The sequence below is a fragment of the Oncorhynchus mykiss genome, chromosome 12, assembly GCF_013265735.2.
Source record: "Oncorhynchus mykiss isolate Arlee chromosome 12, USDA_OmykA_1.1, whole genome shotgun sequence".
NCBI lineage: Eukaryota > Metazoa > Chordata > Actinopteri > Salmoniformes > Salmonidae > Oncorhynchus > Oncorhynchus mykiss.
In genome coordinates, this window is record NC_048576.1 from 17,753,471 (window position 1) to 17,776,957 (window position 23,487).

The window sequence follows — 23,487 nt, forward strand, 5'->3', positions numbered from 1 at the left end:
AATATTGCGCGGACACACGTAATGATGGGGAGCCTGGCTCTCTCGAGCATCAGGGAGGGGGAGCAGGTGGAGGCGTGACAATACTGTATTATAAACTGGGTGGTTCGAGCCCTGAATGCTGATTGGCTGACAGCCGTGGTATATCAGACCATATACCACGGGTATGACAAACCATTTATTTTTACTGTTCTAATTACATTTGTAAACAGTTTATAATAGCAATAAGCCACCTCAGTGGTTTGAGGTATATTGCCAATATACCACGGCTAAGGGCTGTGTCCAGGGCTGTGTCGTGCATAAGAACAGCCCTTAGCCGTGGTATATTGGCCATATACCACACCTCCTCGGGCCTTTTTGCTTAATTCTATACTGTCTACTGTATCTTAGTCTATGCTGCTCTGACATTGCTCGTCCATATATTTATATACTCTTAATTCCATTCCTTTACTGTGTGTATTAGGTATTTGTCGTGAAATTGTTAGATATTACTTGTTAGATATTGCTGCACTGTCGAAACTAGAAGCACAAGCATTTCGCTACACCTGCAAATAACATCTGCTAAATACGTGTATATGACCAATAACATTTGATTTTAAAAATATTTTGGGGAATGCTCACAATCACTTTAAGATATGAGGCTGACCTTCCACTAGTTCACCAGTAGAGGACAATATAGAGACAGCCACTGTCCCTCCTCACTAGTCTCTTCCCACAGCTGCCATTAGTCTGGCCAGCTTCTCCCTCTCGAAGTCACAGGTACAGCCAAACCTAAATCTAACTGGGTTCAGTCTTCTTCAGAGCAATGTGAATCCTCTGTAGCTCAGTTGGTAGAGCATGATGCTAGCAACGCCAGGACAGTGGGTTTGATTCCTGGGACCACCCATACTTAAAATGTATGCACGCTTGACTGTAAGTTGCTTTGGATAAAAGCGTCTGTTAAATGGCATATATTATTATATGTTACATTGAAATGTATGCAAGATCATCATTATAACAGTTATCACTACACTAATACAGTTTATTACAGCATCTTGATATGTACATATTTACAAGCAAGGCACGTCTTCACATGAGTTGTTCATTGGCAATGCTGCTAAAGTAACAAGAACCCTAAACCAGGTGACTCTCAGGGCTCTCCCGTCCATCGGTTCCATGGTTACCAAGCTGATGATAATAAGAATACTAAATACTAAGTGCCACTAAGTGCCAGCTGGAGTGAAACCAACTGTGTGGTGTTTCTTTGTGTTTAGCTAGGAAGGAGGCGGGGTTCAATCTTCAGTGACAGCTCATACAAAGTGTCTTCATCCATCACCAGAGTCCTATCCAGCAGGAACTGAGTAACCTGGGAGAGAGTAAGTAAGCATTTCATGGTAAAGTCTACACCTGATTTATTCGGCGCATGTGACAAAGAACAACTCCATTGATCGACTGTGTAGTGTGTGTTACCTTGGCTTGGTGCTCTATCCTGTAGGGCGCACCCTGGAACTGACGGATCTCTCTGATGATGTGAGACATCTGGAACAGAGAGAAGAGACATGAGACAAAATGAGAGAGATACAGGCAGAGTGATTGACTGTGTGTGTGTGTGTGTGTGTGTGTGTGTGTTTACCATCCTCATCTTGGAGAAGTTGACAAGTCCCTCCTCAGTGAAGTTGGGTGTTGCCTCTTCGATGAAGGCCAAGTCAGTCAGATACATCCCCAGGTAGGGCACACACGGAGGGTTGCAGCTGCACAAACATCAATCCATCAATCAATATTCACATAATATTCATGCTTTTCCTAACTTGTCACAAAGTCCTTAGTGATAATCTAGGAGTAAATTCCCAGAGACACACGTTCACTCTTTTTTCCCTCCTTACTTTTTTAGGGTTTCTCTCAGGTTCTTGAATCGGCCTTCTGATGACACGGTCTTTTGTAGCCTGCTCATCAGTGACTTGGTCTGTTTGCAGACTTTGGCCCATGTCTTCTTCAGCCTGTAGATGGCGCTGCGGTTGAGAGCTGAGGTGATCTCCAGAACTCCATTATAGTTGTTGAGGCAGCGACAGATACCAGCCACAGCCAACCACTTCTCTATGGAGTTAGCCCTGGAGCCCACGTCTGTATGGGCAATGATCTGAGACGCTACCAGGTTACTCATCTAGAGCAGGACAAAACAGGGGGGGTGAGAGAAATGGGGGGTGGGAAAGAGGCAGAGTTAAAGGAAAGACGGGATAAAGAGATATGTTAAGATATGAGTTTAGATCTGAAGTACTGTCTGGTATAGAGCTATAGAGTATAGATCTGTTTTAAATCTTACATCATTAAAGTGCTGACTGGTCTTCATGATGTATGGAGTTCTCTCCAACTTCTCCAGCTTCATCCAACCCTGGCCCAGAAACTCTCTGGTGGACACAGAACACACCACAATTATGCAAAAACAACAACAGCACAACAATACTATTCTCTGATGTAGAATATACACTCACTCGTAAGGGATGCTCCTGAACACAATGTGGTCTAGCAGGGTGATCTGTTCAGCCAGCTCCATCGCAGACAGAGAATCAAAACACTCTGCTTTGGGACACTCCGTCTGTTAAACCAATATTCAATTGGTTGATATATTTTCAAAGTGCCACAAACAGTATTCCATGTCTACACTCTCTCCACTATGAACTGTATACTCTGGGCTTGTTGACAGCTAATATAAACTAATATACACAAGGACACAGTGGACTAATGTGGTTCTACAGGGGATAAAACCTGGTTGACATGTTGCTGCACATGGTACATGTCAAATACAGTATATGAGCTGAGCTTGATTTATTTTCCCTGTAAAATAGAAGCAATGGAGTTTTCTCAAAAGTGCAATCTCCAATCTATACTGAACAAAAATATAAAGGCAACATGCAACAATTTCAAAGATTTTACTGAGTTACAGTTCATATGAGGAAATGTGTCAATGTAAATAAATTCATGAGGCCCTAATCTATGGATTTCACATGACTGGGAATAGATATGCATCTGTTGGTCACAGATACCTTACAGAAATGGGCCTCACAATGGGCCTCAGGATCTCATCACGGTATTTTTGTGCATTATAATTGCCATTGATAAAATGCAATTGTGTTCATTGTCCGTAGCTTATACCTGCCCATACCATAACCCCACGACGGGGCACTCTGTTCACAACATTGACATCAGCACAACACTCGCCCACACGATGCCATACACATGGTCTGCGGTTTTGAGGCCAGTTGGACTTACTGCCAAATTCTCAAAAATGACGATGGTAGAGAAATTAACATTAAATTATCTGGCAACAGCTCTGGTGGACATTCCTGCCGTCAGCATGCCAATTGCACGCTCCCTCAAAACTTGAGACATCTGTGGCATTGTGTTGTGTGACAAAACAAAGGTTGCGTACGTAGCCACAGTTATGTGAGCTATATGGACCACTCCAATATATGGGTATCACTCCACGGCGGAGGGATACATCTGAGGTGAGGATTTACAGATTTACTCCCGTGTACATGGCCGTGACACACGTTCTCTACATCATTTTCGATGCGCCTCTAGCACTGTAGAGGATTGGAGTGATCCATATAGCTCACATAACCGTGGTTACATACGTAACCTTCGTTATGTTTCAATATATTGGTATACCTGTACCAGACTTTGTCGGTGCTAGAAGAACCTGGCCAGCCAACGGCGAAGTCCCAGCGCGGGACCAAGATGCAGGGGCCATCAATGTGGAAGGAGATCCCGGCACAGTCCCCAGAAGGGGAGGCGACGCCCAGGACCGCTGACCCAACCGCAGAGGGAGGTGCCACATTCACCCGAAGTCCAGCTGGCCGCAGCACAGATATCAGCGAGGGGCACTCCTCTCAGTAGAGCCTAGGACGCAGCCACACCTCGTGTTGAATGTGCCACCATAGATCCCAGCACTGGCCTTCCAGCCAGGCAGTATGCTGTCGTAATCATGTTCACGATCCAGTGAGAGAGCCTCTGCTTTGACAGCTCAGCCCCCAGGACTCCCTCACCATAGCATACAAAGAGCTGGTCTGTTGTTCTCACTGACCGTGTCCGCTCCACCTAGGCAGCCATTGGTGCTGTTCAGCGGCCAAGCCCAAAAACTGAGGCAGTATGGTCTCAGATGCAACAGAGTTCCACCGGCCTGAGACAGCAATATGTCCAGCACAGCCTGTATCAGCGGAAAAGGGGGAAATGCGTAAAGCTCCAGCCCTGGCCAACCGTGAGCCAGAGCATTCAAACCCAGAAGCCCTGGTGGCTCTGACATGGAGTACCACAGGGGGCAGTGTGCATTGTCCAGGGAGGAAAACATGTCCACCTGCGCACTACGAACGTGTCCCACAGGTGCTGCACCACCTGAGGATGTAGGCTCCAGTCCCAAGGTGGCGGGCCCTCCCTTGAGAGCATATCTGCTGCCACATTCAGGAACCCAGGTATGTGCACTGCGTGTAGAGATGCTAGACATCCCTGAGTCCAGAGAAGGAACTCCCGTGCCATAAGATGAAGGAGGTGGGTCAACTCAGTCCACCCTGATGTTTGATGTAAGCCACCACTGTGGTGTTGTCCGTTCTCACCAGGACATGTATTCCCTTCACATGTGGAAGGAAAGACAGCAGGGCCAGCATTACAGCTCGAAGCTCTAGTGTGTTGATGAGCCTGCCGTTCCAAGGGGGTAGCCAACAGCCGATGGCCGACCTGCCCTTGGCCACACCCCCCCAGCCAATCTGGGAGGCATCTGTGCTGACCAGCTCCCGGTGGCACATCCACAGCATCTCCACAGCACCTGAGAGAAAGGAGCAACAGCGCCACCTCAACAATGCCCTGAGGCACTGTGCGGTCACCCGCAGCTGGCGGTTATGGTGGTGCTTCGGGTGCTTGCCGGTGGGAGGTCGCCGTCAGCAAGCCCAACAGGTGGGGATAACACCCGCCCCTGCCGAAAGTGGTCAAGGCAAGATAACATCGCCTGAACCCTTCTGGTGGGCAGGCGTGCTCTCGTGAAGACTGAGTCCAGTTCCATGCCAATGAAGGCCACTCTCTGGGTGGGTGTCAGACAACTCTTCTTATCGTTTACAGTAAAGCCCAGCCTGCCAATGTGGGTCAGGAACATGTCTCTGTCTGACAGGACCTGGGTTCTGGTCGGGGCACAAATCAGCCAATCATCCAGGTAATTGAGGATCAACAATCCTCGGGACGTGAGAGGTGCCAGGACAGTGTCCATGCACTTTGTGGGTGCCAAGGAGAGGCCGGATGGAAGAACCATGAATTTGTAAGCTGTCCCTTCGAAAGTGAATCGGAGGTACTGCCAATGAGCTGGGTGAACAGGAACATGGAAGTATGCATCCCTTGGGTCCAGCATCACAAACCACTGGTCCCTGGACACGGCCTGCAACACACGGGCTGGGGACAACATGTGGAACCTCAGTACCTTCAAGTACCCACTGAGGTTGCGGAGGTCCAGAATCGGTCGAAACCCTCCGTCTCTTTTTGGGACTACAAAATAAGTGGAGTAGAACCCACCTAGCCGTTCTGATGTCTCGATCCTGCGGATGGCACCCTTGTCCAGGAGTGAGGAGATCTCCAGACCCAGGGTTTTCTTCAGGGGGTCGGCCACCGTGATGACACGAAGGCCCCTGAAGGACGGGGGCAGGCACCGGAACCCCTCGAGCATTGTGGATATCACCCAGGGGGACTCCACACCCTCCTGCTACTTTGCCCTTTAAGTCCGTGAGAAGCGGAAGGGTGTGTCAGGGGTCCTGCCGGGGCCTGCCTCACCTCTGGTGCCGCGGGCACCTGGGTCCCCCAAGCACGTCCCTATGGCGGTGACGGTTGACAGGTTGTTGCTCAACCGCACCACACTGTGCCCCTCACTGCTGTCGTCCCTCAGCACGAGGCGATGGGGCAGGAGAGAGGCCCCACCATCATTAGGTTAGAGGTGGGTGGCGACGGTCCGTCTGCCTTGATCCCGGGGCCTGAGAAGGCGGCATGAACCGTCTCAGGGTCTCCCGGTCCCTACGAACCTTATCGGTCTGCTCCAGAATGTCATCAACCCCTGGGCCAAACGTCAGCCCTGGGGTGATGGGGAGTGTAGCAAATGTGCTCTGGAGAGCAGCTGGCAGCCAGGAGGTAACCACCCGCACCATGGCCCGTACGTTGGTGCGGGCCAAATCTCTCTGGAGCATGGAAAGCAGGCAAGACACTTCGCTTCCCAGAGGAACACTTCTGTACCCTCCTGCAGCCGGTGCAACAGAGTCTGCAGGGAGGCCTGCAGCAACATGGCTGCATTAGTAAGGTGACCAAGAGAGCAGAGGGACCCATACAGTATATGGCTTTCAAGTCCAGATCAAAGACTCTGGGGTGTCCCGGCTTCAGTCGCGGGTTTCATACTATAATCTACCCATCCGGGAGGACCATGGCAGCTATCATGTTGTCCATGGTCGGGTACTCCCAGAAGCCGAGTGACTCTGCGCCCGCAACATAACTCCATGGTCCAGTCTCTGCTGTGAGTTGGAAGCACCCCCTGGCAGAGGCCCAGCTCTCCTGCAAGGCCTCGCGGAACTCAGCAGAGATGGGGACAGATGGATAGTCATTACTGTCCACCAGTAGAGATGGGGACAGATGGATAGTCCTCACTGTCCACCAGTAGAGATGGGGACAGATGGATAGTCATTACTGTCCACCAGTAGAGATGGGGACAGATGGATAGTCATTACTGTCCACCAGTAGAGATGAGGACAGATGGATAGTCATTACTGTCCACCAGTAGAGATGGGGACAGATGGATAGTCATCACTGTCCACCAGTAGAGATGGGGACAGATAGATAGTCCTCACTGTCCACCAGTAGAGATAGAGACAGATGAATAGTCATTACTGTCCACCAGTAGAGATGGGGACAGATGGATAGTCATCACTGTCCACCAGTAGAGATGGGGACAGATAGATAGTCCTCACTGTCCACCAGTAGAGATAGAGACAGATGAATAGTCATTACTGTCCACCAGTAGAGATGGGGACAGATGGATAGTCATTACTGTCCACCAGTAGAGATGGGGACAGATGGATAGTCATCACTGTCCACCAGTTTGATGTCCAGTGCAATGGCTACCTGAGTGAGTAGGGTCCTCATAGCCTCTCGAGACGCTGGGGACAGATGGAGAGTCCTCACTGTCCACCAGTAGAGATGGGGACAGATGGAGAGTCATTACTGTCCACCAGTTTGATGTCCAGTGTAGTGGCTACCCGAGTGAGTAGGTTACTCATAGCCTCTCGAGCCACTGGGGGCGATGAAGCCCCGCTGCCGGCTTCTGATGGCCTGTCAGCCTGGTAGCCCCGCTCACAGTTTTGAATAGTGCCAGCATCGTCCCCCAGGAACAGCTTATCACTGGCCAACAGAGAACAGCTGTCATTGCCATCAAAGCTATAAACCCCCCATCCAGGACTGGCAGCAGATGGGCTCTGCCTGTGGCGGCTCCGGTCACGCTTCCTGGGAGGGGTATTGGGCCCAGGAGAGGGACTAACAGCTCGCTGACGCACCCCTCCTGAGGGAGGGAGCTTGTCCCCAGCCTGAGCCTGGCCAACCCACTTGCGCATGGCCTCCAATCACACCAGGCACAGGCGTTCTGAGAACACCACACAAAACAGGCATCCAGTAGGGGCTCCACCGCCCTCTCCGCGTGGCTCAAACCCAGGCAGTGCATTCACAAGGTATGCAGATAGATCCCCAGGGCGATGCCACCATCACACCTGTCACATAGGGAGGCCATGAGTTCAGCCAAGTCAACAAGGCCACGGAGCAGGGGTCAGACGCCCTGGGTAAGCTTATGTCGTGACCTGCTTGGAGGAATAGGAACACGGTGAGGGATAAATTATCCAGTACCTCTGCAAAAAACAGGGACGACTCGTGTGGGAAAAACAGACAGACAAAAAAACAGCAACCAGTTAATGGATTTGATTTATTCGTTTTTTTGTTTTACGCCAACTGCAATATTACCTAGCCGGTTTAATATCCAAGCAGTAAAAACAGCACCATATGATGGAGTAACTCCGTTAAGGAACTCCAAAGTAATGTCTCAACATAGTGGAAAGCCCACCACTATAATCTTACACTCTGCAGGGGAAAGAAGAAGAAAAACCCCTGCAGGGTAATTATCAGAGAACCAAGCAGCATGTTAAAGCAATTCACAACACACACATAGAACACGCTAGTGGGCAAGTTGTGTAAGGTAAATTACAGTTTGTGGCAGCAAGAACCTCTATACTAATGGATGCACACAGAGTCATAGTGTAACGCTAACGAAACACAAGTACGACAAACGACGGGCGGAAGATACAGATCACTCAAGAGGAGGGGCTGGCCATGTGGCCAGCTGTTCCAGGCTGCAAACAGCCAGTGAGTAAACTTCCACGCAAGATATTACACTTACCAGTGACATACCAAGCGAACTTCAGAAAGTCTGTACCTCAAACCACACGGACGTCTCCCGAGAAAATGAAATAGAACGTGTGTCGCGGCCATGGGGCCTATATATAGGGGTGGACCCCAGGAGGGGCACAGGTGTAAACGGGAGAAAATCTGTAAAACCTCACCTCGGATGTATCCCTCCGCCGCGGAGTGATGCCAATATATTGGAGTGATCCAATATAGTGAAACATAACTGCACATTTCAGAGTGGCCTTTTACTGTCCCCAGCACAAGCTGCACCTGTGTAATGATAATGCTGTTTAATCAGCTTCTTGATATGCAACACCTGTCAGGTGAATGGATTATCTTGGAAAAGGAGAAATGCTCACTAATAGGGACGTAAGCAAATTTGTACACATAATTTGAGCGAAATAAGCTTTTTTGTCCGTGCGATCTTTTATTTCACTTTACATGTTGCATTTATATTTTGTTCAGTGTAAATAAAGCTCACCTCAAATAGTTCTAAATGCATTCTAAAGTATTTGAAATAATGTACTAGTTGGGTCTTCAGGGGACAGGCTCCACCACAATACACACCAATACAACTGATTTTTTTTTCGATTCCTTACGGAGACAACCTTTTCACACAGAATATATCGAGACAACGTCCCTAGACCACGTCTTACCAGGATGAAGTGGAGCAGTGGACTTCTCTGCTCCAAAGTCAGCATTCCAAATTAGATCACCATTTATTTACTGACTCAACGTAGTTTTACCACTACATCCCTGTAAATGAAATGGCTTAGCATCTAATCTAGATAGTATTTATGTGTGTGATTGAACCATACTTACCATCTGTAGGATGTCTTCTATCTTAAGTTGAGCATCATCTTGATCATCATGAGAAAGGGCACTGAGGGACAAGCAGAGTCTCATTAATAAATATAATAGTGGAGGGGGGGTATGGTTTTGCTATCCTTATGGGGACCATTTTGCCAGTCTCCACAAAGAAAAAGGCTATTTTAGGCTTAGGGTTACAATTAGGGTTAAGAGTTATGGTTAGGAGTTAGGGTTAGGTTTAGGTGTAAGGAAAAATAGGATTTTGAATGGGAATCAATTGTTTGGTCCCCACAAGGATAGTAAAACAAATGTGTGTATTTGTGTGTGTGTTAGCATGTGTGTGTGTGTGTGTGTGTGTATGTACTTTAGCACAGTTGTTCCCATCCTTTTTCGGTTACTGAACCACCAACTACATTTTGCTCTGCCTGGAGTACCCTGGAAGTACCCATTCATGTGGATTTGACCAGTCTGCCTATGGTCTTGTGAAGTACTATGGTCTTCTCAAGTACTCCATGTGGATAGGCCAAGTACCCCCAGGGGTCCTAGTACCCCTGGTTGGGAACAAATTCTTTAGCATGTGCATGTGTTGTGTGTGTGCCAGTTGCGGTCAGTGCTGTTTAAGATGAGGGAGGATGATTATTTTTTTTCATGAGCATGGCCTTATTTCCAATATAGCATATTGGATTGTATTGGACTGTCATTCATATATTGGACTGTCATTCATATTCCATTCACCCAGTTCAACGTAACATTGATAGGTTTAGGCTACTACATGATACTCAAATGTTTTCCTATTCCCATCATGAGGTTGCTACAACCTAGCCTATGAATGAAAGTTTACAACATAGGTGCATACAGGTCGAGAGAAACATTTGAGGTGACCAGACAGTGACACATTCAATACCGCCTTGCACACTCTTGCCTGCATTTAGCTTATCTAGGGTGTAATCGTTAGTCCAACAATTGCAAACAAGAGTTTCTACTGGACAAATTCAGGTATTTTCATCCCCGTTTCGCTTGCTTCCGTTGAAGATTTTTTTCTCAACAGAATTGGCGGAATGAATACACCCCTGATTACGTGTAAACACAGTTCACTTTCAAAGCAGCCACATTGTATTCCTTCTTGCCTCTATGCGCTCTCCTCCTCTCACCTTTTCCCTTCGTTTGTGGACTTCAATGCACGACACATCAGCTGTCTGTGACCAGGCGAAAAACCATGTCATAACCACTACACACAGCATACATCGTTTGTCCCATATTAGCTAAAGTAACGTCCTAGTCAACATAGCTAATAGAACTAATGCGTTAGTGAACCCACTACAACCATGCAGTAACATTACAGTGTATAGTCAGTAAGCAGTTAAGCAGCTACACCGGAGGGCCCAGGCGGCAATAAATGAATAAAACCAAAAGCTTACCTTGACTTGGAAGAGTTCCAGTATTGTGTTGGATAGTCATAGTCAGCTAGCTAACATAGTATCCCTCTGTTTGAGCCGGGTGTTTGAGTAGGCTAAACTAGCCAGCTGCATTTGCTAGCTAAGTAAGTGAAACAATGTGAAAAAATCTCTCTCTCTCTCTTGCTTCTCCTTCATTTTTTAAGAAATTAATTTGTTGAAAACTGTTAAACTATTGTCTTTCTCTCTCTTTGAGTCAACTACTCACCACAATGTATGCACTGCAGTGCTCACTAGCTGCAGTTTATGCTTTCAGTACTAGATTCATTCTCTGATCCTTTGATTGGGTGAACAATATGTCAGTTCATGCTACAAGAGCTCTGATAGGTCAGAGGACATCCTCCAGAAGTTGTCATACCTTGTAAGTCTATGGAAGGGGGTGAGAACCAATAGCCTCCGAGGTTTTGTATTGTACTGACATGATGACTCCTTGCTGTCCCCAGTCCACCTGGCCGTGCTGCTGCTCCAGTTTCAACTGTTCTACCTTATTATTATTCGACCATGCTGGTCATTTATGAACATTTGAACATCTTGGCCATGTTCTGTTATAATCTCCACCCGGCACAGCCAGAAGAGAACTGGCCATCCCACATATGCTCTCTCTAATTCTCTCTTTCTTTCTCTCTCTCGGAGGACCTGAGCCCTAGGACCATGCCCCAGGAATACCTGACATGATGACTCCTTGCTGTCCCCAGTCCACCTGACTGTGCTGCTGCTCCAGTTTCAACTGTTTTGCCTTAATATTATTCGACCATGCTGGTCATTTATGAACATTTGAACATCTTGGCCATGTTCTGTTATAATCTCCACCCGGCACAGCCAGAAGAGGACTGGCCACCCCACATAGCCTGGTTCCTCTCTAGGTTTCTTCCTAGGTTTTGGCCTTTCTAGGGAGTTTTTCCTAGCCACCGTGCTTCTACACCTGCATTGCTTGCTGTTTGGGGTTTTAGGCTGGGTTTCTGTACAGCACTTTGAGATATCAGCTGATGTACGAAGGGCTATATAAATACATTTGATTTGATTTGATATTGAAGTCAATGTACCAAGAGGAGGACGGAAGCTAGCTGTCCTCCGGCTACACCATGGTGCTACCCTACAGAGTGATGTTGAGGCTACTGTAGACCTTCATTGCAAAACATTGTGTTTTAATAAATTATTTGGTAATATGTGAACATATTTAGTATAGTTTTATCTAAAAATGATAACTTTTAAAATGTTTTAACATTTGTATTTTTATGAAATTCAGTGAAGATGATGGTCCTCCCCTTACTCCTCTGAGGAGCCTCCACTGGTGTGTGCATGTGTGTGTGTGTGGTGTGTGTGTCTGTGTATATGTGTGTACCTTACTATGTTGCCAGTGGCTTTCCTCTCCTGAGGCAGCAGGTCAGGGTCTCGTAGCACCTCCTCCAGTAGAGTCATTACACCCATCTTTAGCTCACTGTTCATCTCAAAGTCCTGACGCACACACAGGCGCACACACAGGCGCACACACACACACACACACACACACACACACACACACACACACACACACACACACACACATTTTTTAGATAATTTCCTCAATAATTTCCAGTGCAATACATCTACAGAGGATGCTTTAAACCAGCGGTGTCAAACTCGTTTTGACCCGGGGCCGCATTCGGTCAACAAGGTCCGGAGGGCTGAACTGAAAATGTGTTATATTTCCTCTGTGTCAAAGTTTGCAAAACAATTGCCCTCTATCTATTGTTTTTGGAATGTTTGATGCTCCCTGAATTTCTAGCTTTCATTTAGGTGATAATTAGCGAGCTGGACCCAGTCAAGAAACTGTATGAATGTAGGTCCATTATCATTGACCATGATGTCCTTCTGGACAGACTGAAGAGGTGGGTTGGCCTCTTCGGTCCAGTTCTAAATTGGTTTAGAACCTATTAAACCAGTCAAGATTTTTTTGTCACCCTTGGTGTGCATAACTCAGAGAAAATATTTATCACAAGTGGCGTTCCACAAGGTTTGATTTGGGTCCGGTACAGTTCAGTTTATATATGTTACCCCTTGGCAGTGTTATCAGAAAGCACAGCATTGATTTCACTGTTATGCAAACGATAGACAACTTTACATTTCTGTCACCAGAGGATTTTTAGCTCCACGGATAAATTATTAGACTGTATTAGTGATTTAAATACTTGGATGTCTCACAACTTCCTCCAGCTGAATCAAGACATGACCAAGGTGCTTATTGTTGGAGCCAAAGCACAGAGATAGAATCTGGCCGCACATTTTCATTCACGGGCAATAAAGATAAAACACCAGGTAAAAAACCTAGGTGCTATTTTAGATTCTGAACTCCATTTTGAATCACACATTAGGAATGTGACCAAAATAGCTTTTTACCACCTGAGGAACATTGCCAAGGTGAGGCCATTTCTCTCAGGATGATACAGAGAGACTCATCCATGCTTTTATTACAAGCAGATTTGACTAAAGTAATGCTCTCCTGTCTGGTCAACCCAAGAAAGCCATTGGTAAACTGTGAAACATAGAGAATGCTGCAGCACGGGTACTGAAAAAGATTACACACATTACACCTGTTTTAAGGTCTCTGCATTTTCTGCCTGTGAGTTTTAGAATTAATTTTAAGATTATTTTATTGGTTTTTAAATCAATCTACGATTGTACACCCGAATAAATGTCAGACATGCTTTTAAGTTATGTACCCAGTAGGTTCCTCATGTCCTCTGGCACTGGCCTTTTAACTATCCCAAAGCCTAGACCAAGAGGCATGGAGAGGCAGCCTTTAGTTACTATGCCCCCAGCTTCTGCAATAGCCTACAGTCATGTCTACTACAATCCAGTCATGTCTACTACAATCCAGTCATGTCTACTACAGTCATGTCTACTACAGTCCAGTCATGTCTACTACAGTCCAGTCATGTCTACTACAGTCCAGTCATGTCTACTACAATCCAGTCATGTCTACTACAGTCCAGTCATGTCTACTACAGTCCAGTCATGTCAACTACAGTCATGTCTACTACAGTCATGTCTACTACAATCCAGTCATGTCTACTACAGTCATGTCTACTACAATCCAGTCATGTCTACTACAGTCATGTCTACTATAATCCAGTCATGTCTACTACAGTCCAGTCATGTCTACTACAGTCCAGTCATGTCTACTACAGTCATGTCTACTACAGTCATGTCTACTACAATCCAGTCATGTCTACTACAGTCATGTCTACTACAGTCATGTCTACTACAATCCAGTCATGTCTACTACAGTCATGTCTACTACAATCCAGTCATGTCTACTACAGTCATGTCTACTATAATCCAGTCATGTCTACTACAGTCCAGTCATGTCTACTACAGTCCAGTCATGTCTACTACAGTCATGTCTACTACAATCCAGTCATGTCAACTACAGTCATGTCTACTACAGTCATGTCTACTACAATCCAGTCATGTCTACTACAGTCATGTCAACTACAGTCCAGTCATGTCTACTACAGTCATGTCTACTACAATCCAGTCATGTCTACTACAGACCAGGCATGTCTACTACAATACAGTCATGTCTACTACAGTCATGTCTACTACAATCCAGTCATGTCAACTACAGTCCAGTCATGTCTACTACAGTCATGTCATGTCTACTACAGTCATGTCATGTCTACTACAGTCATGTCTACTACAGTCATGTCTACTACAATCCAGTCATGTCTACTACAGTCATGTCTACTACAGTCATGTATACTACAGTCCAGTCATGTCTACTACAGTCATGTCTACTACAGTCCAGTCATGTCTACTACAGTCATGTCTACTACAATCCAGTCATGTCTACTACAATCCAGTCATGTCTACTACAGTCCAGTCATGTCTACTACAGTCATGTCTACTACAATCCAGTCATGTCTACTACAGTCATGTCTACTACAGTCCAGTCATGTCTACTACAGTCATGTCTATTACAGTCATGTCTACTACAGTCCAGTCATGTCTACTACAGTCCAGTCATGTCTACTACAGTCATGTCTACTACAGTCCAGTCATGTCTACTACAGTCATGTCTACTACAGTCCAGTCATGTCTACTACAGTCCAGTCATGTCTACTACAGTCATGTCTACTACAGTCCAGTCATGTCTACTACAGTCATGTCTATTACAGTCCAGTCATGTCTACTACAGTCCAGTCATGTCTACTACAGTCATGTCTACTACAGTCATGTCTATTACAGTCCAGTCATGTCTACTACAGTCCAGTCATGTCTACTACAGTCCAGTCATGTCTACTACAGTCATGTCATGTCTACTACAGTCCAGTCATGTCTACTACAGTCATGTCATGTCTACTACAGTCCAGTCATGTCTACTACAGTCATGTCATGTCTACTACAATCCAGTCATGTCTACTACAGTCATGTCTACTACAGTCCAGTCATGTCTACTACAGTCATGTCATGTCTACTGCAGTCATGTCTACTATAGTCCAGTCATGTCTACTACAATCCAGTCATGTCTACTACAGTCATGTCTACTACAGTCCAGTCATGTCTACTACAGTCATGTCTACTACAGTCATGTCTACTACAATCCAGTCATGTCTACTACAGTCCAGTCATGTCTACTACAGTCATGTCTACTACAGTCATGTCTACTACAGTCCAGTCATGTCTACTAGAGTCCAGTCATGTCAACTACAGTCATGTCTACTACAATCCAGTCATGTCTACTACAGTCATGTCTACTACAGTCCAGTCATGTCTACTACAGTCATGTCTACTACAGTCCAGTCATGTCAACTACAGTCATTTCTACTACAATCCAGTCATGTCTACTACAATCCAGTCATGTCTACTACAATCCAGTCATGTCTACTACAGTCCAGTCATGTCTACTACAATCCAGTCATGTCTACTACAGTCATGTCTACTACAATCCAGTCATGTCTACTACAATCCAGTCATGTCTACTACAATCCAGTCATGTCTACTACAGTCATGTTTACTACAGTCCAGTCATGTCAACTACAGTCATGTCTACTACAATCCAGTCATGTCTACTACAATCCAGTCATGTCTACTACAGTCCAGTCATGTCTACTACAGTCCAGTCATGTCTACTACAGTCATGTCTACTACAGTCATGTCTACTACAATCCAGTCATGTCTACTACAGTCATGTCTACTACAGTCCAGTCATGTCAACTACAGTCATGTCTACTACAGTCCAGTCATGTCTACTACAGTCCAGTCATGTCTACTACAGTCCAGTCATGTCTACTACAGTCCAGTCATGTCTACTACAGTCATGTCTACTACAGTCCAGTCATGTCTACTACAGTCGCCAGAACACCGGAGGGCCCCTGGGGAGCAGAGTGACATTTCTCTGGGCATCACGAGTACAGAGCAGGTCTGGCAGAGGGTAGGCAGTGTGTGTGTCAAATCAAATCAAATTTTATTTGTCACATACACATGGTTAGCAGATGTTAATGCGAGTGTAGCGAAATGCTTGTGCTTCTAGTTCCGACAATGCAGTAATAACCAACGAGTAATCTAGCTAACAATTCCAAAACTACTACCTTATACACACAAGTGTAAAGGGATAAAGAATATGTACAAAAAGATATATGAATGAGTGATGGTACAGAACGGCATAGGCAAAATGCAGTAGATGGTATCGAGTACAGTATGTATATGAGATGAGTATGTAAACAAAGTGGCATAGTTTAAAGTGGCTAGTGATACATGTATTACATAAAGATGCAGTAGATGATATAGAGTACAGTATATACGTATACATATGAGATAAATAATGTAGGGTATGTAAACCTTATATTAAGTAGCATTGTTTAAAGTGGCTAGTGATATATTTTACATCAATTCCCATCAATTCCCATTATTAAAGTGGCTGGAGTTGAGTCAGTGTGTTGGCAGCAGCCACTCAATGTTAGTGGTGGCTGTTTAACAGTCTGATGGCCTTGAGATAGAAGCTGTTTTTCAGTCTCTCGGTCCCAGCTTTGATACACCTGTACTGACCTCGCCTTCTGGATGATAGCGGGGTGAACAGGCAGTGGCTCGGGTGGTTGTTGTCCTGATCTTTATGGCCTTCCTGTGACATCGGGTGGTGTAGGTGTCCTGGAGGGCAGGTAGTTTGCCCCCGGTGATGCGTTGTGCAGACCTCACTACCCTCTGGACACCTACACCACTCGATGTACCAGGCGGTGATACAGCCCGACCAGATGCTCTCGATTGTGCATCTGTAGAAGTTTGTGAGTGCTTTTGGTGACAAGCCAAATTTCTTCAGCCTCCTGAGGTTGAAGAGGCGCTGCTGCGCCTTCTTCACGATGCTGTCTGTGTGGGTGGACCAATTCAGTTTGTCTGATGTGTACGCCGAGGAACTTAAAACTTACTACCCTCTCCACTACTGTTCTATCGATGTGGATAGGGGGGTGTTCCCTCTGCTGTTTCCTGAAGTCCACAATCATCTCCTTAGTTTTGTTGAGTGTGAGGTTATTTTCCTGACACCACACTCCGAGGGCCCTCACCTCCTCCCTGTAGGCCGTCTCGTCGTTGTTGGTAATCAAGCCCACCACTGTTGTGTCGTCCGCAAACTTGATGATTGAGTTGGAGGCGTGCTTGGCGATGCAGTCATGGGTGAGCAGGGAGTAGAGGAGAGGGCTCAGAACGCACCCTTGTAGGGCACCAGTGTTGAGGATCAGCGGGGTGGAGATGTTGTTACCTACCCTCACCACCTGGGGGCGGCCCGTCAGGAAGTCCAGTACCCAGTTGCACAGGGCGGGGTCGAGACCCAAGGTCTCGAGCTTGATGACGAGTTTGGAGGGTACTATGGTGTTAAATGCTGAGCTGTAGTCGATGAACAGCATTCTCACATAGGTATTCCTCTTGTCCAGATGGGTTAGGGCAGTGTGCAGTGTGGTTGAGATTGCATCGTCTGTGGACCTATTTGGGCGGTAAGCAACTTGGAGTGGGTCTAGGGTGTCAGGTAGGGTGGAGGTGATATGGTCCTTGACTAGTCTCTCAAAGCACTTCATGATGACGGACGTGAGTGCTACGGGGCGGTAGTCGTTTAGCTCAGTTACCTTAGCTTTCTTGGGAACAGGAACAATGGTGGCCCTCTTGAAGCATGTGGGAACAGCAGACTGGGATAGGGATTGATTGAATATGTCCGTAAACACACCAGCCAGCTGGTCTGCGCATGCTCTAAAGGGGGCGGCTGGGGATGCCGTCTGGGCCTGCAGCCTTGCGAGGGTTAACAGGTTTAAATGTTTTACTCACCTCGGCTGCAGTGAAGGAGAGTCTGCATGTTTTGGTTGCGGGCCGTGTCAGTGGCACTGTATTGTCCTCAAAGCGGGCAAAAAAGTTATTTTGTCTGCCTGGGAGCAAGGCATCCTGGTCCGTGACTGGGCTGGTTTTCTTTTTGTAATCCGTGATTGACTGTAGACCCTGCCACATGCCTCTTGTGTCTGAGCTGTTGAATTGCGATTCTACTTTGTCTCTATACTGACGCTTAGCTTGCTTGATTGCCTTGCGGAGGGAATAGCTACACTGTTTGTATTCGGTCATGTTTCCGGTCACCTTGCCCTGATTAAAAGCAGTGGTTCGCACTTTCAGTTTCACGCGAATGCTGCCATCAATCCACGGTTTCTGGTTTGGGAATGTTTTAATCGTTGCTATGGGAACGACATCTTCAACGCCCGTTCTAATGAACTCGCTCACCGAATCAGCGTATTTGTCAATGTTGTTGTTTGACGCAATACGAAACATATCCCAGTCCACGTGATGGAAGCAGTCTTGGAGCGTGGAATCAGAGTGGTCGGACCAGCGTTGAACAGACCTCAGCGTGGGAGCTTCTTGTTTTAGCTTCTGTCTGTAGGCAGGGAGCAACAAAATGGAGTCGTGGTCAGCTTTTCCGAAAGGAGGGCGGGGGAGGGCCTTATATGCATTGCGGAAGTTAGAATAGCAATGATCCAAGGTTTTACCAGCCCTGGTTGCGCAATCGATATGCTGATACAATTTAGGGAGTCTTGTTTCAGATTAGCCTTGTTAAAATTCCCAGCTACAATGAATGCAGCCTCAGGATATGTGGATTCCAGCTTGCAAAGAGTCAAATAAAGTTCGTTCAGAGCCATCGATGTGTCTGCTTGGGGGGGAATATATACGGCTGTGATTATAATCAAAGAGAATTCCCTTGATAGATAATGCGGTCGACATTTGATTGTGAGGAATTCTAAATCAGGTGAACAAAAGGACTTGAGTTCCTGTATGTTGTTTTTTAACCATAAAGCATACGCCCCCGCCCCGCTTCTTACCAGAAAGATGTTTGTTTCTGTCGGCGTGATGCGTGGAGAAACCAGCTGGCTGCACCGAGTCCGATAGCGTCTCTCCAGTGAGCCATGTTTCCGTGAAGCAAAGAACGTTACAGTCTCTGATGTCCCTCTGGAATGCTACCCTTGCTCAGATTTCATCAACCTTGTTGTCAAAAGACTGGACATTGGCGAGTAGTATGCTAGGGAGTGGCGCGCGATGTGCCCGTCTCCGGAGCCTGACCAGAAGACCGCTTCGTTTGCCTCTTTTACGACGTCGTTGTTTTGGGTCGCAGGCTGGGATCCATTCCGTTGTCCTGGGTCGAAGGCAGAACACAGGATCCGCTCCGGGAAAGTCATATTCTTCGTCGTACTGATGGTGAGTTGACGCTGCTCTTATATTCAGTAGTTCTTCTCGACTGTATGTAATGAAACCTAAGATGACCTGGGGTACCAATGTAAGAAATAACACGTAAAAAAACAAAAAACTGCATAGTTTCCTAGGAACGCGAAGCGAGGCGGCCATCTCTGTCGGCGCCGGAAGTAGTACACACTCTCTGTGTGTGTGTGTGTGTGTGTGTGTGTGTGTGTCTGAGTGTGGTTCAGACCTGTGAGTGCTTGGAGACCCAGTGACGCAGTACATTGAGGACTCTGTTGGTAGCAGCTCTACGGATGATAAACTCCTTGTCACAGGTCCTCTCGCTATTATTGAAACCTGAGAGAGAGAGAGAGAGAGAGAGAGAGAGAGAGAGAGAGAGAGGGAGAGAGAGAGAGATAAGGAGAAAGCGAGAGTCAAAGAAGGACATTTACGACGCAGGTATTTACCAGGTGTTGATCTTGTCTTTTACCCTGGGAACTGCTGTGTCCGGCGGCTGCTGTTGCAATAGCATAGGCTGAGGCTGGTGACATCGTACCACGATTGTTCTCCCCCGTGGAGCCTCCAGACTGTCTGTATCGCGTGTGTCGGTGTGTAGAGGGGGAGCGACAGGGGGACTCCGTCAGGGGGACTCGGTCCTCGCTGACTTGAGGGTTAGACTCTGGGAGGAACTTCTCCAGAGAAACGGTCTCCAGAACAGCTGTTAATTAAAATACACAGGCACTCAGTAAGTGTGCGTTATTTGTGTGTGTGTTCGTGAGTTCCTACATGTGTGTGTATTTTCATGTGTGTGTGCTCCTGCATGTGTGTGTGTATGTTTGTGTGTGTGTGTTCTTGCATGTGTGTGTGTGCCAGCCTACCCCTGCGGATGCTGCGTCTGAGTTTCCCACAGCAGGCGTCGATGCGTGGCATGTCTCCTCCTCCGTCTTCCAGTGTTGGGGGGGCAGGTTCCGGAGAACTGGGAGGATGGTCCAGAGAGGTGGTGTGAGGGGAGTTGGAGAGCCCCGGGATTGTTGGCAGGCTGGGAGCCCGCGTGCAGGTGGGAGGGGGGGACGAGAACCCTGACGGAGCCCGGTTGGAGGTGGGAGGGGGGGACGAGAACCCTGAAGGAGCCAGGGTGGAGGTGGGAGACGGGGAGGAGAAGGAGGGAGGGTGGGAGGAGGTGGGGAAGTTAGCAGCAGAGGAGGAAGGGGTGGAGAGTTCTAGGACTCCTGCCTTGGAGGAGAAGGGGGAGGAGAGGGAAAGTTTGTGGGAGTGGAAGGGGGAGGAGAGGGAGAGTTTGCGGGAGTGGCCAGGGGAGGAGGTGAGAGAGGGGGTGGTGAGAGGAGGAGAGGAGAACTTGCGACAGAGACGGGGAGATTTGTTGTTGAAGTGCTCGCCGCCCCACGTCCCCTGGTTGGTAGCAAAGAACAACTCCAGAGACCTGAGAGGACGAGAGGAGAGAAGAGAGGCGTGGGATAAGAAGAGGAGAGGAGAGACCAAAGGTAGAAGAAGATGAGGAGAAAGGAAAAAATGGACACACTTATTTCTACTGAGAAAGACGTCATGTGACAAACCGCTGCAACTGGGTCATTCCACGAAATGAGTGCCTTTTTGATATTTTAGGAAGAAATTGTGCACAAATATTGAATTTTAAAAGCTTGTTATATTAAATTAAGTGACCTATATACCACATGGAAAATTCAAGTTTTCCATGTTTTCCAAAATTCCAAAAGTTTTTATATGAATATAAAGTTGCTAAAGTGCCAAAGCTCAGCATCATGACATCTCCCTCTGTGCACCCTCTGACTTCTAGGACGATTTGAACCCACTTAACCCCAACATTTATCCAAGTTTTCACCATCATTGTAAAGCCCTCATTATTTTGTTGCTTTAAGAAAGTCATTTCTGAAGTATTAAGTCATTTCTGAAGTATTAAGTCATTTCTGAAGTATTAAGTCATTTCTGAAGTATTAAGTCATTTCTGAAGTACTAACTCATTTCTGAAGATGTATTATGTATTTAATGTGATTAGTGATTAAATGTAAGGTAAAAAAAATACCTGTCAAGTGTTAATGTTTTTTAAAGAAACATTGAACATCTAATAGTCAGATCATATTGTCAAAGCATGTGAACTGATTCTCTTTTTGGCCATTTTCTAGTGTTTTGGGGTGGAAAACTAAGCGGGTCGAGCATTACAAGTCAACCCTGTTACCCATAGATAGGCTAGAAATGTTTAAACAATAAAAAATGTTTGTGTGAAGCTTGCATTCAATTGCTCGTCCTTGTTGCACAAAGCAAGCTTTCTTCCCCCGTCACAAGGCTGATTTATGGCTGATTTAAGATGAAATCTGTCATGATTCCAACTGTCACAAGAGGGTGGCAGAGACCGCCCAGGAGACATTAAATGACACTCAGGTGTGTCCTATTACTAATTATAATTTTCCTCTAAGAGAGGTGTGTTTTCTGTATCGCTTTGCAGTAGCTTGATTTCTGTTCCCTAGGTGTTCGTCCCCAGAGTGAGTTGTCCAGTGTTGGTTGTTTTTCCCAGTATCACTGTTATCCTTATATTTACGGTTATCTCAAATTGTTGATTCCTCATCTGGTCCATTCTCTGCACCTGGGTTCAACCTCCGCCCATCACAAAATCGTCAACCTTGTAAAGACACTTACTATAGTAATTTGAGATGGGAAAAGTTGTTTTTCATTAAGTTGAACATGTGCTATTTATAACAGAATGTTACAATTCATGTTACAATATTTTTGTTTTAAAGGATGTACTGTATGAGCCACTGTATGAGTGAAATGAAGGACCTACTGTATGAACTACTGTATGAGTGAAATGAAGGACCTACTGTATGAACTACTGTGTGAGTGAAATTAAGGACCTACTGTATGAACTACTGTATGAGTGAAATTAAGGATCTACTGTATGAACTACTGTATGAGTGAAATTAAGGATCTACTGTATGAACTACTGTATGAGTGAAATGAAGGATGTACTGCACAAACTATTGTAGGAGTGAAATTAATAATCTACTGTATGAGTGAAATTAAGAATCTACTGTATGAGTGAAATGAAGAATCTATTGTATGACCGAAATGAAGGATGAACTGTATGAACTACTGTACTGTATGAGTGAAATGAAGGATCTACTGTATGAACAACTGTATGAGTGAAATTAAGGATATACTATATGAACTACTGTATGAGTGTAAAGAGGGATCTACTGTATGAGTGAAATGAAGGATGTACTGCACAAACTATTGTAGGAGTGAAATGAAGAATCTACTGTATGAGTGAAATGAAGGATCTACTGTATGAACTACTGTATGAGTGAAATTAAGGATATACTATATGAACTACTGTACTGTATGAGTGAAATGAAGGATCTACTGTATGAACAACTGTATGAGTGAAATTAAGGATATACTATATGAACTACTGTATGAGTGTAAAGAGGGATCTACTGTATGAGTGAAATGAAGGATGTACTGCACAAACTATTGTATGAGTGAAATGAAGAATCTACTGTATGAGTGAAATGAAGGATCTACTGTAGGAGTGAAATGATGGATCTACTGTAAGAGTGAAATGAAGAATCTAATGTATGAGTGAAATGAAGGATGTATTGTGTGAGTGAAATGAAGAATGTATTGTGTGAGTGAAATGAAGGATGTATTGTGTGAGTGAAATGAAGGATGTATTGTGTGAGTGAAATGAAGGATGTATTGTGTGAGTGAAATGAAGGATGTATTGTGTGAGTGAAATGAAGGATGTATTGTGTGAGTGAAATGAAGGATCTAATGTAGGAGTGAAATTAAGAATCTACTGTATGAGTGAAATTATGGATCTACTGTATGATTTACTGTATGAGTGAAATTAAGAATCTACTGTGTGAGTGAAACGAAGGATCTACTGTATGAACTACTGTAGGAGTGAAATGAAGGATCTACTGTATGATTTACTGTATGAAGGAAATTAATAATCTACTGTATGAGTAAAATGAAGGATGAACAGTATGAACTACTGTATGAGTGAAATTAAGGATCTACTGTATGAGTGAAATGAAGGATCTACTGTATGAACTACTGTATGAGTGAAATTAAGGAT

The 23,487-nt window shown here is 45.7% G+C and overlaps 1 protein-coding gene across 3 annotated transcripts in view; it reads right to left on the reverse strand.

Annotated features, from left to right (window-relative positions):
* Positions 1-492: 492 nt before the first annotated feature.
* LOC110536806 (ras-specific guanine nucleotide-releasing factor 2) overlaps positions 493-23,487 on the reverse strand; it is a 54,550-nt gene continuing 31,555 nt past the window's right edge. For 2 of the 3 annotated variants that reach the window (XM_036937093.1, XM_036937092.1), the window contains 11 exons: positions 20,255-20,817; positions 19,867-20,094; positions 19,627-19,733; positions 12,046-12,158; positions 9,262-9,322; positions 2,466-2,569; positions 2,297-2,381; positions 1,860-2,137; positions 1,610-1,727; positions 1,447-1,515; positions 493-1,342 (listed from right to left, as the gene is read on the reverse strand). In XM_036937093.1, coding sequence (XP_036792988.1) covers positions 1,247-1,342; positions 1,447-1,515; positions 1,610-1,727; positions 1,860-2,137; positions 2,297-2,381; positions 2,466-2,569; positions 9,262-9,322; positions 12,046-12,158; positions 19,627-19,733; positions 19,867-20,094; positions 20,255-20,817 — 1,822 coding nt within the window. In that variant the 3' untranslated portion in view covers positions 493-1,246. Of the gene's footprint in view, positions 1,343-1,446; positions 1,516-1,609; positions 1,728-1,859; positions 2,138-2,296; positions 2,382-2,465; positions 2,570-9,261; positions 9,323-12,045; positions 12,159-19,626; positions 19,734-19,866; positions 20,095-20,254; positions 20,818-23,487 lie in introns of those variants that run through there. The other variant, XM_036937094.1, reaches the window with a different exon arrangement.